We start from the raw sequence: 12,975 nt of genomic DNA on the forward strand, positions 1-12,975 counted from the left end.
GCTGCCCCTGTAGACAATGGGGAAACTGAGGCTTGGGAGCTCAGTGACCCGTCCAAGGTCCCACAGCCAGGACGGCAGGGAGGTGGCTTGAAGCCAGGGTGCCAGGCCTTGGAACTAGCATCCTTCATCAGAAGGGTGTGCTCCCAGGAAGCTCCCCACCTGTCCCCTGGGAAAATTCCCCACAAGGCTGGGCCAGACACACCGACAGAGGCCTGACCGGCAGGCTCGGGGGACAGGCACCTGTTGGCTTGCTCCCTGACCACCTCGAACATGCTGACGTGCAGGGTCCTGTTGAGCGGGTGGGTGCTGGGCAGCTTGTAAATCCGGAACTCAGCGGCGGTGACCGTCTCCCCCGCCGGGATCTGGGTCAGGTCAAAGCGGAACTCCTTCCAGTGGGGTTCCTGGTGGCCCAGGGTGCGGTCGAGCTCCACTGCAAGACACGGCAGGCTGGTGTTCAGTCCCGGTTTTGGGCTCGGGCTCCAGGGTGGCAGGGCCTGGTGGGAGCCAGGGGCCCGGGCTGCCTGTGGGGAGGCATTTCCTCCTTGGGGAACGGGCTTGACTCCATCATGCTGACCTGTGAGCCCCGCGGCGAGGTGCCCAGCACAGCACGTGCCACACAGTCGGGGTCAACAAGGGCAGCTTCTCCTCTGGCCCCCAAGCCTCCAACCCAGCGGGGCCCTGCTCAGCCCCTGCTGGCTCTCACTCTGGGACCCACAGATGAGGCAGAGAGGACAGGTCCCTCCTCTGGAGAGCTGGACTTCAGCCCCAAGGCAGAATAGGCCACGTGGTGGGCACGGACTCGGCCGAGTGCATTTCAGAGGCTACCGATGTGTGTGGGTGGGACGTGGGGGACGGTGAGCGCTCACAGCTGACACTGGGCCTTGAGGGGTGACGGTGAACTTGCCAGGTCACAGGAAAAGGATGCTGCTATAGAAGAAGGGACCTGCGTGAGCAATGGCCTAGAGCTGAGGGACTGATGGCACAGGCAGGAAAACAACCACCATAAAACACAGCAAAGGGCCAAAGGATGGTGGGTACTTTGGAAGAAGGATGAGGGAAGGCCAGAGGGAGATGGAAAGGAACAAGGAGAAACAGGCAGGAGTGACAGCTCCTGGAGAGGCCCTGTCAAGTGCTGGGGAAGTCCCATGGTGTGGTGCGATCAGAGCAGGCTTCCTGGAAGAGGTGACATCTGAACTGGACTTGGAAGATGGATGGAATCTTGGCAGGTGCAGAGGTGGCAGGAAAGGCATTCTAGGCAGAGGGGACATGGAATGCACAGGTTGAATGGGCCAGAGCCACCCACACATCAGTAGGGTTGATTATGGAGTGAGTCTGGCTGTGGCCTGACTGCGGAGGGCTGGAGTTCTGGCCTAGGAGCATGGGCTGTGCCTCTGGCCTGTGGGGGCCAGGGTTCCGGCAGCAGGGCAGCAGGTGACTGGCATGGAGTGGAAGCTGTGCATTGAGGGGGGGGTGAGGCACAGGCTGGAGGGGGACCCGAGGTGGCCCCGTTGCGGGGGCTGGTCCAACACTTTGGGCAAGAGGCCTCGGGTGTAGAATAAATCCCACATATCCCCAGCTGCCGGAAATGCCCAGGACAGTATATTTAGGGCCGTCTCACTTTAGCCTTCTGTCACTTTCAAACACTAAAAATCTGTGTTTCCGGAAAGCAGGGGCAGGAGCCACCCAGCACCTTCCCCAAAACCCAACACTGAGATTTTAATTATATGTCTGTGAGTCTTTTTAAAAATTCTCTCTCTGGCTCCTGGGCTCAGTGACCACAAGTCACCGGGGGGAGGGGTGTGTGGATGTGGGGAGCACTTCCTGTCCTCGCGGTGGGAGCCTGTCCGGTGATGGGCGGGGCAAACAGCTGTGCTGCGTGGGGCCAGCGGGCACCTTGTTTGGGCAGGAGGAGAAGACAGTTCCATCCTCAGACTCAGGACAGGAGGAAATAAAATGTCCATCATCAGGGCGCTGGACACGCACCAAATACCCTTGGGAGCCGGGCTGTCTCAGATACACAGGGTGGCCTCGGGTCCTCCACACTGGCAGCAAGCGGAGGACAGGGTTCTGGACAGAGGCACACGCACACACACACATGACTTTGGTGACAATTCCTGTGAATTCAAGAGCACACAGGCCACATCTGCAGGACGAAATAGGTCCAGGCTGTTGGCTGTCACAGGCTGTGGCACGGAGAACGAAGGGACGTCCTTCCTTCACACCCTTCCCCAGACCCTGTCACAGCAGCGCTCTGTGGTCTGTCTCCCGGGCGCAGCAGGGTCTGACGGGCGGGTCGCAGGGAACCTCTGCAGGCCTGACGCTGATTTTCCTGTTGGATCCGGGGACTGGGGAACGACCCGCAGACCTGCCAGTGCCACGCAGGCACCAAACCGTGCGGCCTCCCTCCTTTGCTGGGTCAAGGCCGCCTCGTTCACCTGAACTGCCTCTAGTTCCAAACTTCCGTTCTGGGCGCTCTGATAAACCACCCAGTAGCTCCAGCACAGGAAACGGCCCACCCTGGCTGCTCCAGGCAAGCTCCGGAAAGTGGGACACTTTTAGAAAAAAAGATTTTCGTCAAAAATTGGTGAAATTTCCTGCAGTGTGGAATTGGGGAAAGAGAGCAACTCATTCATCAGACAGCCAGTGGGGAGGGCAGGAAGAGGACACCTGTGGATTTGCAGCTTTTTTAGTGGCTGTTGCTTTGAGTTAGGAGACAGATTTCCCCGAAGGGGTGTTCTGGGAAAGCATTTTCTGGCCCCTCTATTTCCTCCTCATTAGCGGTGCACATCCAGCCTGCTTTAGCCAGTGCGGCAGCTCCGGCAGCATGGAGCACTCCAGCCAGTGGTCACCGCAGGCCTGGCCCTGCAGGCACGTATTTCCCCTACTGGCTGAGTCTCCTCCTCTGTGAACTGGGAATACAGACATTGCCCGGCTTTCCTCACAGGCCAGGAAAGGACTTGTAAACAGGCCGTGGACTGGGTGGGGCAGCCATTCAACAGGAGCTGAGGATAAGCCTGAGTTGCAATCTCCTGACTCTGGGCCAAGACGCAATACTGTCAGAAAACCCAAGGCTATGGGATGGGGGGAAGGGGAGATGCGGAGTGATGTTTTTCTAAATAACTGTACTCATTTGCTGATTTATTTATGCATTAGTTTATCAGGCTCAATTCATCATCAAATGTACCAAGTTCTTACTGTAGGTAAGACCCTGTTCTGGACACTGGAAATACAGCTGCAAAGAGGACAGATAAGTCAGGTGTCTGCACTCCTGGAGTTTACAATCTAAAGGGGGCAGCAGAAGATAGACAAACAAAAAAGCAAAATGGGGGCTGTCACAGCTGTCGTAAGTGAAATACAGAGGGTTATGGGACCAAGAAGAAAGGAAAGGGGTGGGGGCTCCTCCCCACAGGGCGGCCAGTATGGCATTGTTCTGAGAAACAGGCGGGAGTGAACGTGAACGTTCGCCCACCTGGCTGGTGGGAACGCTGTGGCGAGGGACCTGGCAATCCCTCCCTGCAGCACCCCAGCGAAACTGCATAGGAATTCACCCTTTGGCACAACCACCCCAAGGACACAATGGCAAAGTGTGAGAAGCCGTGTGCACAAAGCTACTGTTGGGCACAGGGAACAGACAAGGCTACGCCTGCTCAGTAGGGACCTCTAAATGTTTATTTCCCACAAAGTTATAAACCCTGCCAAAAACTTCAAACACTGAACCAGCTTCTGTCCGGGGAAGCAGCAAACGAATTTAGTTCCTGAATGGCCTTAATGTGGCTTCCGGAACAATCAACAATCATGAATCACCATGCACTAATGGGACTCAGGGCCTTCTCCTCCAGCCTGATTAAACAGCCTCCGGGCCCCGTGTTTTCGGGAAGGGGCCTGCCGGCAGGATGTGGCCTCTGAGACCCTGCACCCGCCACTCACGGGCCAGACCTCCAGAGGCCACACCCCGTGTGCACCAGCCCGACACCAGCAAAGCCTTTGGCTATTTTCGTGCCCTGGACAAAATTTAGAGTCACCCAGATGACCTGAGTCTATCTTGTTTCTGTCCAAAAAGTAAGACTGCAAAAGAACCCCTCTTCCTCCAGCCCAGAGCAGCTGTTCAGACAATAGAATCTTCTGACCTGTCCATCTGTCCTTCCTGCCCTCGAACCATTCCCCAGCCCTGTGGGGCCCCAGGAGGGGTCTAACCTGGGATCCACGTTCCAGGACCCCCCAGCCCCCTGAGCTGGCCTGGCCCCTCCACTCGTCCTCTGGGGTCTTCAGGCTGCAACACCCTCCCCCGATCCCTCCTCACAGCCGCTCTCCCCTGGGTGGCCCCCGTCCCACGTCTGAAGGCCGATTTCCTCTCAGTCCAGTGTGAAAGCCCCTCGTCCTCCTCGGACCCCACACAGATTAGCCTGCAGGCACCCCCTTTCCCCGTTCTGGGGCCCCTGACGCTGCTCCATCTGCCCCCATGGGTGGAGAGCAGTGTGAGGGCGGGAGCCCAACAGTGTGCAGTGGAAGTGGGAGGCTCCGTCCCCTCCTTCCCAAGGGCTGCTGGTCCCCAGGACAGTGGCTCAGCGTCCAGCACCACCAGCCCTCGCTGCGGGTCTGGGAGTGGCTTCCATGTCACTGTGTGTGTCTCCATCCGAGGCCACTCGTGTTTCTCACTTTCCTGGGGGACTTGACAGCCCTGGGGTGGAGGGCAGGCTCCCCCAGGGCCCCACAGATGGACAGACGGGCTGGGCCCATCATGCTGGTCCTGCTGGTGACAGAGGCCAAGGGGCCCACTTCAGACCCGAAACAAGGCCCGGGTCCCCACGGCCTGCGCAGGCCCACGGGGGAGCCGCAGAATCCATCACCTGTGGGTTCCGCACCCTGAATGGCTTCCTCCCTCCAGAAATCTCAGCGCTGCCCGAGAGCAGCCCAGGTTTCGTCGCTGAGGTATTTTTAGTCAGTCCTCATTACCGACTGTTTTCAGAGCTCTCTCCATAAATGGCTCTGCTCTCATAATTACCAGTCCTGGCCTCAGACGGCTTCAGACCCCAAATTAAAAGGGAACACCCGCACACTCCACCACATCAAGCCCGCCAAGGCCCGAAATAGACCCAAGGAGATGTGAGCAAGAGGATGCGATTCCTCCCGTAAAAACCCGGGAGAGAACTGAACTGTGGGCGTTTTCCAGAAAGCTGTGGCCTGGCTGACACATCCCCCTCTCCCGGGGCAGTGTGTCCCGTGAGGCGGTGGGCCGTGCGGGCTGGGCCTCCACTCCGTGCCCCCCCCCCGGGGAGCCCCCACCAGGAGGCAGGGGGTGGGCATGTTCTGCGGTCAGAGCTGGAAAGGCCTTCGGGGTCACCCTGCCTAGAAGGGGAAACTGAGGCCCAGAAGGGGCAGAGACTTGCCAGGGGTCGCGTGGCAGGTCAGAGGTCCTGCACGTGCACTTTCAGACTTGGAGCCGATGTAAAACGAGGGGCCCTCGAGTTCCTCTGGGCGGCAGCACTGGGGTCAAGGAGGGGGTCCCCTGTCTTCATGGTCCGTCTGTCCGCAGGTGCCCTGAGAACGCCTGCTGAAGCCACCTTCCTCCAGGCAGGACCCTGCAGGGACTCGGGGTCCCAGGGGAGGACCCAGGGACATGCCGCACCCATTGTCACCTTCCAAAATGACGGAGAGGGCTGGCCCCGCCGGCCAGGCCAGACTCCTTCACCTGGTCCTGGCCCTGCCTCCCACTGAATTCCTCTCTCCTTCAACTCTGCCCACAGGCCCCGAGCGCCTGACTCACAGAGACCGGGGTGCATGGCCCGGGGCGTTGGGGGGCGGGGGGAGCATGAAGAGTCACATTTGGCCCCTGTTCCCAGGTGGTTCGTGGTTTCCTGGGGAGGAGGACAGAGAAGGCAGGCATGTCCCTGAATCTGTAGGCGGGAAGCGACTAGAACCCTGAGAACCACACACACAACGGAGCGCGAAGGCTCTAACCACACAAGATGCCTTGGGGAGGCGGTCAGAGACGCTTTTCTAGAAACTGTATTTGAGAGCAGACTAATTCTGACAAGCAGAAATGGAACAGAGAGTTCTAGTCGAAGGAAGGGAGGTGGGAAACAATGTGCCAGCTCCCACACTTAAGAACTGACCTGTGTCAGGCACCATAACGGGCGCATTACACATGCCATTTCTGTCTGTGCTTACCCAGGCAGCGCAATCCCAGGGCCGTGCGCTCCCCTAGCTGGGGAGGGGCACCAGTGAACACCGCAGCCCTCGTCACACTGGCTGCCATTTAGGGCAGTGCGAGGCATTTGCTGAGTTTTTAAGTGTTTTATGTACTTAACCATTGTACTGTGACACAGGTATTGATCGTCTCCATTGTAAAGGTGGGGAAACTGAGGTGCAGAGATTTTAAGTAAACTCTTCACCATATCACAGCTCTCTAGTGGCAGACCCGTGATTAAAAACCCATGATTAAAAACCCAGTGTGTCCTAGTCCAGAGTAATTGACCACCCTGATCTCCTGCTCCCAGGGCCCACCCTCCTGATGCTGTGACCCAGTTTTCACGGTGGGTCTGGGTACCCAGGAATTGGGTCAGTCACTTGTACTCTTTGAGACTCACCCTCCTCTTCTATCTACTGGGGGCAATAGTAGTCATTTACCCCGGAAGGGTGAAAAAACACTGAGTAGAGGAAGGTTGGGGAGGAGGAGTTAAGTCCTCAAGGATTCGCAAGACACACCATCCTGGTGGCCAGAGAGGGACCCACTTTCCCTTCTCAGGAAGAGAAATGCCTTTGGAAACCATCAATGAAATGGAAAGACAACCTATGGAATGGGAGAAAATATTTGCAAGCCACATATCTGATAAGGGGTTCATACCCAAAGTATGTAAAGAACTCATACAACTCAATAGCAGACGACGACAACAAACAATCTGATTTAAACATGGGCAGGAGAACTAAATAGACATGTTTGAAAAAAACAAGACACACAAACAGCCAACAGGCAGATGGGAGGGTGCTCAGCACCACTAATCACCCAGGTGAGGCAAAACTGCAGTGAGGTATCATCCAAAAGGCACGGCAACAGGTGTGAGCGAGGACGAGGAGAAAAGGAAACCCTGTGGGCTACCGGGGGTGGGGGGGCGGGGGAGCGGTGCACACAGGTGCTGCCACTGTGGAAATCCTCCTGGAGGCTCCTCAAAAAATTAAACACAGAACGACTACATGATCCAGCGATCCCGCTTCTGGGTGTGTGTCCAAAGGAAAGGAAAACACAATATTGAAGATACATCTTCACTCCCATGCTCGTTGCAGCATTGCTCATAATATCCAAGATATGGAAACGACTCAAATGTCTGTCTATGAATAAATGGATAAATAAGATATACATTTAATGGATACTGCTCAGCCAGGAGAAAGAAGATTCTGCCATTGTCTACAACATGGATTAACTTTGAAGGCATGATGCGAAGTGAAATAAGCCGAAGATAAATACTGCATAGTGTCACTTACATGTGGAATCTTTTTTTAAATGTCAAGCTCATAGAAACAGAGTAGAAAAGTGATTGCCGGGGCTGGGGGTGGGGGAAATAGGAAGAGGGTGATAAAATGGTACAAACTTTCAACTATAAGATAAATAAGGTCTGAGGATCTCCTGTCAAACATGGCAACATGGCTAGGTGATAACACTGTATTGTATAACTGAAATGTTCTAAGAGAGTACAACTTAAATGTTCTCACAAACAAAGATTACTGTGTGAGGTGATGCATGTGTTCATAAATTGGATGGGGGGACAATTCCTTAGCAATGCATACATACATCAAATAACCACAATGTATACTTCAAATATCTTACAATTTTATATGTCAATGATACCTCAGTAAAACTGAAATAATTAGTTTTTTTTAAAGAGAAATACCGGACATGCGGTCACCCTTATAGTAAATGGTTTAAGATGGATAAAGGAGGTACTATTAAATAAAAGACAAAGTAGCAAAACAGTGGGCATTAATGTCCCACTTTGTAAAAAAATAAAATAAAATGTTAGTATCTGTATCGATTAAATATCAGCACTAGTTGAGGAGCTATACCAAAGGATCAAAATGATCATTTTCTCTGAGGTAGAGAAAGGGTTATTAAGGGTTTCCATATTATGTTTCTAAACATATAATCTAGGTTTTCTATAATGAAATTCTATAATAAATCTATATGATATGAATTTTCTACAATGAGCATAGATTAGTTCTATAAATCCCAAAACAAAGAAACTTTTTACACACGATTCTCAGTTTACGACGTGCATTCAGTACGGTCCGAGTCAGCAGCACTGACTGGACTTGGGATGGCCCAGGCCTCAGGGTGGTGGAGAGGCAGCTTCTAGGTCGGAGAAGAGTGGAGGATGTGTGGGCAGCGAGACCACCTGCTGTGTGGCCTTGGGAAAACTACCTAACCTCTCTGAGCCTCATTCTTCTCTTTAAAACCAAGATGTGACAGTACCTATGAGATGGAAATGGAAAAACAGATGTGGGGGTCTGGGCACAGGTTGGTCTCTCAGTGTCATTTCACACATTCACTGAACAGCCCCACAGGGCGGGTACCGTGAGGGTCCCATTTTATAGAAGAAGAAACTGAGGCTCTGAGAGGTGGGCTAGAAAGTCCAGACCACATTCAGAGTAGGTGACTGAGTCAAGATGCAAATTCTGTCTTAAGTCCCAGGTCAGAACCCCGACCCCAGTCCTGTCTGCTTTCCTACTGTCCATCCTGTCCTGGTGTCCAGATAGGGAGTGTCATTGTCTAGGAGTGGCAGTCACCTTTGTGGTTCTTGTCTTTGTTGTCTGTCTCTCCCACAACAAGGCCTGCTCCCTGAGGGGCAGGGACTTTGTTGGTTCACTATCATACCTCAGTAACCAGAACTGTGCCTGCCACAGAACAGGTACCACGTGACTATTTGCTGAGTGAATTGGTGAAAACAAATGAAAGAATTCCCCAGTGAAGAACCAAAGAAAGTGGCCCTTCAAGATCACAGGGCTGAGCAGGACCTGGGCCACACCCCTCATTCCCACTGACACTGCCTCTCCCGATCCAACAACCTCAGTCTGTCAGTACCCCTGTCCTCAGCCTCCAAGACCCCAAACAAACCAGCCCGGTGCAGGGAAGGGTCAGGATAAGAGTGAAGATGGTTTGTTTGTTCCAGGCTGCACCTCTATCTGCACTGCTGTTCATGCCTCAGTTTATCAGTCTGGAAGATGAACACCAGACACCACACTGACATGAGGTGGAGGATTCAGGAGGAACAAGCAGAGTTGGTCCCTCCTGCCTTTTTTCCCTCAGGAGGGGCTGGGCCAGCCCGACAGAGACACAGGGTCATAGCTGGGAGGCCCCTTGTTTTCCTGACCCCATCACTGAGTCTTAGAATGGACCGGAAAACAGAGGCATAAAGGAGAGAAGGAGCCTGACTTGGGGTAGGGAGGATAAGAACCTGGGGAGTGCTCCAGTGCACAGCTGTCCCTCCCTGAGCAGGGGCGACACTAAGGACAGGCTCTATCGGCTCCACATGGATATCTGCATGCCCGCCCATGACTGTATCCTGGCCATAGGAAGACAAGATTCTACAAGGCTGAGATTGACAGAGAGGCCAGGCAGGGCCACCAGGTCTGGCCACAGAGACATAACGACATAACCCATGGTCCAGAGACCGAGGAGAGGCCCCTGGCCACTGGGTCCCACAGGCTGCCATTGATGGTCAGGGGCCTGGCCGGCACCAGGCCTGGCTTCTCAGGAGCCAGATGAGGCCGATAAGGGAGGTGGCTTGGCAGGCTGCTAGTGTGGGAGACTGGGCGTGGGCGCTGAAGGTTCAGGGGCCTGGGGCCTGGGCCTCCAAATGAGGAAAGAGTCCTGCTAGGTGTCTAATCCCTCACATCAGCCTAGGTAATTACCAGTTAAAACCACTCTCCCTGAGACTTCTACCAGTGCAATTAGTACGTCAGAATAAAGAAGGCCCTCTGACAGTCGGCTGGGCCCGCCCACAACTGGGCTTCCGCTGAACAAGGACAGGCTTGTTGATCCCACGGGCCTCAGATCTTAATGAAACACGCAGAGATGGTGGGGGAAGAAGCTGGGGCTGGAAACCACTGCCTGGATGATGTCATGTACTTGCTGTGTGGCCCTGGGCTGGCCATTCAACCTCTCTGAGCCCATGAAATGAGGCTGGATGAAATGAGGACTTACAAAGCTATAGAAATTCAAGTGCTAGTTTTTATTCTAAAAGTGGGTGGAGACACCTTTGGTTGGCTTTTTAAATCTTTTCTGGGTTGCACATGTGTATAAGACACATGGGGACATTCCTGTCACATCCATCCCCGGGCTGGGCACCAGCTGGGAGGAACCAGCGTCTGCAGTGATGAGGCCCAGGTTCATCCTTAGGGAAGGGGGTGACTTTCTGCTCCTCCCACGCATCAACCAATCACACGACAGACAACTCGGAGGACGCACTGCTCACTAGGAGCCCCATCTCACAAGGAGGGACCTGAAGTTCAGATTGGGGAGGGACTTGCCTAAGATCACACAGCAGAGTCAGGAGGGGAACCAGGTCTTCCTGAGCTCAGGGCACTGCTTGGTTCACAGCCGCCGCTCCCACTAGGGCTGTGCACGCCTTGACCCAGGGGATGCTGGGGGAAGCAGGACGTGGGCTGGGCGGTGACTCACTCTAACAGATGGCTCCCTTGGGGGCATTTTCCGGGTGACTCCATCCACAGCTCTTCTTGGTCCTGAGCCCTGGGTCAGCTTGTCCCAAGGACAGAACTCCAGTCTCAGTCCCACATACTCTCTGTCCCTAGTCCCCACCCTGCCCTCTAACCAGGAAGGCAGCATCCAGGACTCGGTGACCCAAGTCCTGTGCCTGGTGTTGGACTCTCAGCAGAGGGTAGCAGCTGCCTCCTGCTGCCCACTCCCCCACCTCAGCCCACCACCAGCTCTGGGCTGAGAGGGGCAGAGGCCTGTTTGGCTGCGCCCTCTTCCCGCCCTCCTGTAGGGAGCAAATGGCTGAGACCCCACGCTACCTGCTGCTGCTCCAGGGCCTGGGCTCCTCTGCCTAAACCCCTCTGAAGGCTCCCTGCACCCTGAAAGCCTGCCCTCCCGTCAGCAGAAATGTCCTGGAGAACTAGACATAGGGCCACACAACCTGGGCTGTGCTGGCTCTGCCACACAGAGGCCGAGCCATCCTGGGTGTGACACTGCCTCCCCCAGCCTCACCGTCCTCATCTGGGAGAGCGGATGAACATCTTGGCTGTTAACTGGGTTGTTGGGGAACAAGAGTGGTGCTGCTGTAGCCAAAGGGAGGCCGGTGGCCTCGGCAAGGGTCCTCTCCGGCTCTCAGTCCCTCAGCTCTCCCCACCTCAAGCTGAGCTGTAGCCCTTGGGTCCAGTCTGCTGTCTGCCTGAGCCCCTGTCCTTCACTTGCCACACACAGGAGACAGAGTGGATGGGAGACAAATATTCATGACTGTAGATTAAAGAGAGTTTAGGTAATGGAAAAAACATGTTTGAGGACTTAAGGGTAAATGGCTCCAACATTTGGCAGCAGAGAGGAAAAGCTGAGCTTTGCCTGGGAGAACAGTGAGGGCCCAAGCTGTCTGCCGGGCCATTCCACAGATCTGGACACTCGCTGCATGTCAAGCCCTGTCCCAGGTGCCGGGCATGGGTGACAAGACCACAGACTGCCCTGCTGAGCTGAGCCTACTCCTTCCCCACCTGACCTCCTGATAGCCACACCCCCACCTACCTTCCCGAGCCCTGCCCCAGGGAAGAGGCTGCTGTGGACTCAGGACATCTGGGTTTTCCTCTCAGGCTGTGGTCATTTTGGTGATGTGACCCGGTTTTCTACAATGAACTTTGTCCCTCTCCGTAGTGCTGCCCTTATCATAGTGACAGCATCACAGCCTCTGTTTACTCATCTGTCTCCCCAGGACCAGACTGTCTTCCTGGCACTGCCCAGGTCCACCTGACATTACATGATTCCTAGTCTTGGGTGTGTTTGGGGGCGGGGTGACTGTACACGCCCCTGGGGCTCACATTCCTGCGTCTGCCCCGCCCGACCCACAAACAGCTCTCCGACCCACACACCCCTTAGACCTGGCCACCTGGGCAGTTCACACTCCCCTATGGGGCCCTGTCCACCACACCGAACGTGATTCCTGGTTTGCTCCAAGGGACACCCACTGTCCAAGGTTGTGCACTCTCCCCTGCAGCCTGTGTTCCTCCCCAAGGAGCCACGGGGCGGGGGGCGTCCGGACACTCGCTCACCGTCCCCTCACGCACATTCTCGCGGAGGGCTCACTGTCATTGAGTCATTGACTCCCATCCCCAGATCCTGCACTCACCCATGTTCACAAAGCTCATGACCAGGTCGGCTCGGCCCAGACCCCGCTCTCTGGGGCCTCCGTCCTCGTCGTCGTCGCCGGCCATGGCGTGGTAGAGGTCCAGCATGAAGAGCGGCGCGGACGCGGGCAGCCGGGCGGCAGCAGGCGGCGCGCGGGGCCGGGGTCGCCCGGGCAGCCCAAGCACCGCCAGGATCTCGCGCTGCAGGTCGCGGCGCTCGCGCGGACCGAGGCGGCGCTGTGGGCAGCCGGCCGGGGGGTGCGGGCTGGGGCCGCCGCCACTGAGCGCGCAAAGCGCCAGGCCAAGGAGCCACAGGGGCCCGGGGCGCGCGGCCATGGCGGGCGGGACCGGCGGCGCTCACTAGGCGTGCATCCGCCTTGCGGCGGGCCCGGGGCCGAAGGACACCAGACAGCGAGCGGCGAGCTGGCTGGGGTTCGCGGGACGGGGCGGGAGTTGGCCGCGGCCGCAGTGCCGTCACTGGACAGCCAAGCGCGCGGCACCTGTCGCGGCTCTGGGTTGGGTGGCTGTGGCCGCCAACACCTGAGGCAGAGACTACTTGAAGGGACCGCACAACGTCGGCCAATTTCTCTGCCGCCGCTGTGCCCTCCGGTCCGGCTGCTGCCGAGGCCCGCG

General features: G+C 56.1%; 1 protein-coding gene across 1 annotated transcript in view; it reads right to left on the reverse strand.

The window, feature by feature from the left end:
• Positions 1-12,698, reverse strand: part of BMP8B (bone morphogenetic protein 8b) — a 32,596-nt gene extending 19,898 nt beyond the window's left edge. Inside the window, exons 1-2 of the mRNA XM_028513073.2 lie at positions 12,345-12,698; positions 241-430 (exon numbers count right to left, since the gene is read on the reverse strand). Coding sequence (XP_028368874.1) covers positions 241-430; positions 12,345-12,678 — 524 coding nt within the window. The 5' untranslated portion in view covers positions 12,679-12,698. The remainder of the gene's footprint in view (positions 1-240; positions 431-12,344) is intronic.
• Positions 12,699-12,975: the final 277 nt, after the last annotated feature.

Source organism: Phyllostomus discolor, chromosome 5 (assembly GCF_004126475.2).
Source record: "Phyllostomus discolor isolate MPI-MPIP mPhyDis1 chromosome 5, mPhyDis1.pri.v3, whole genome shotgun sequence".
Taxonomy (NCBI): domain Eukaryota; kingdom Metazoa; phylum Chordata; class Mammalia; order Chiroptera; family Phyllostomidae; genus Phyllostomus; species Phyllostomus discolor.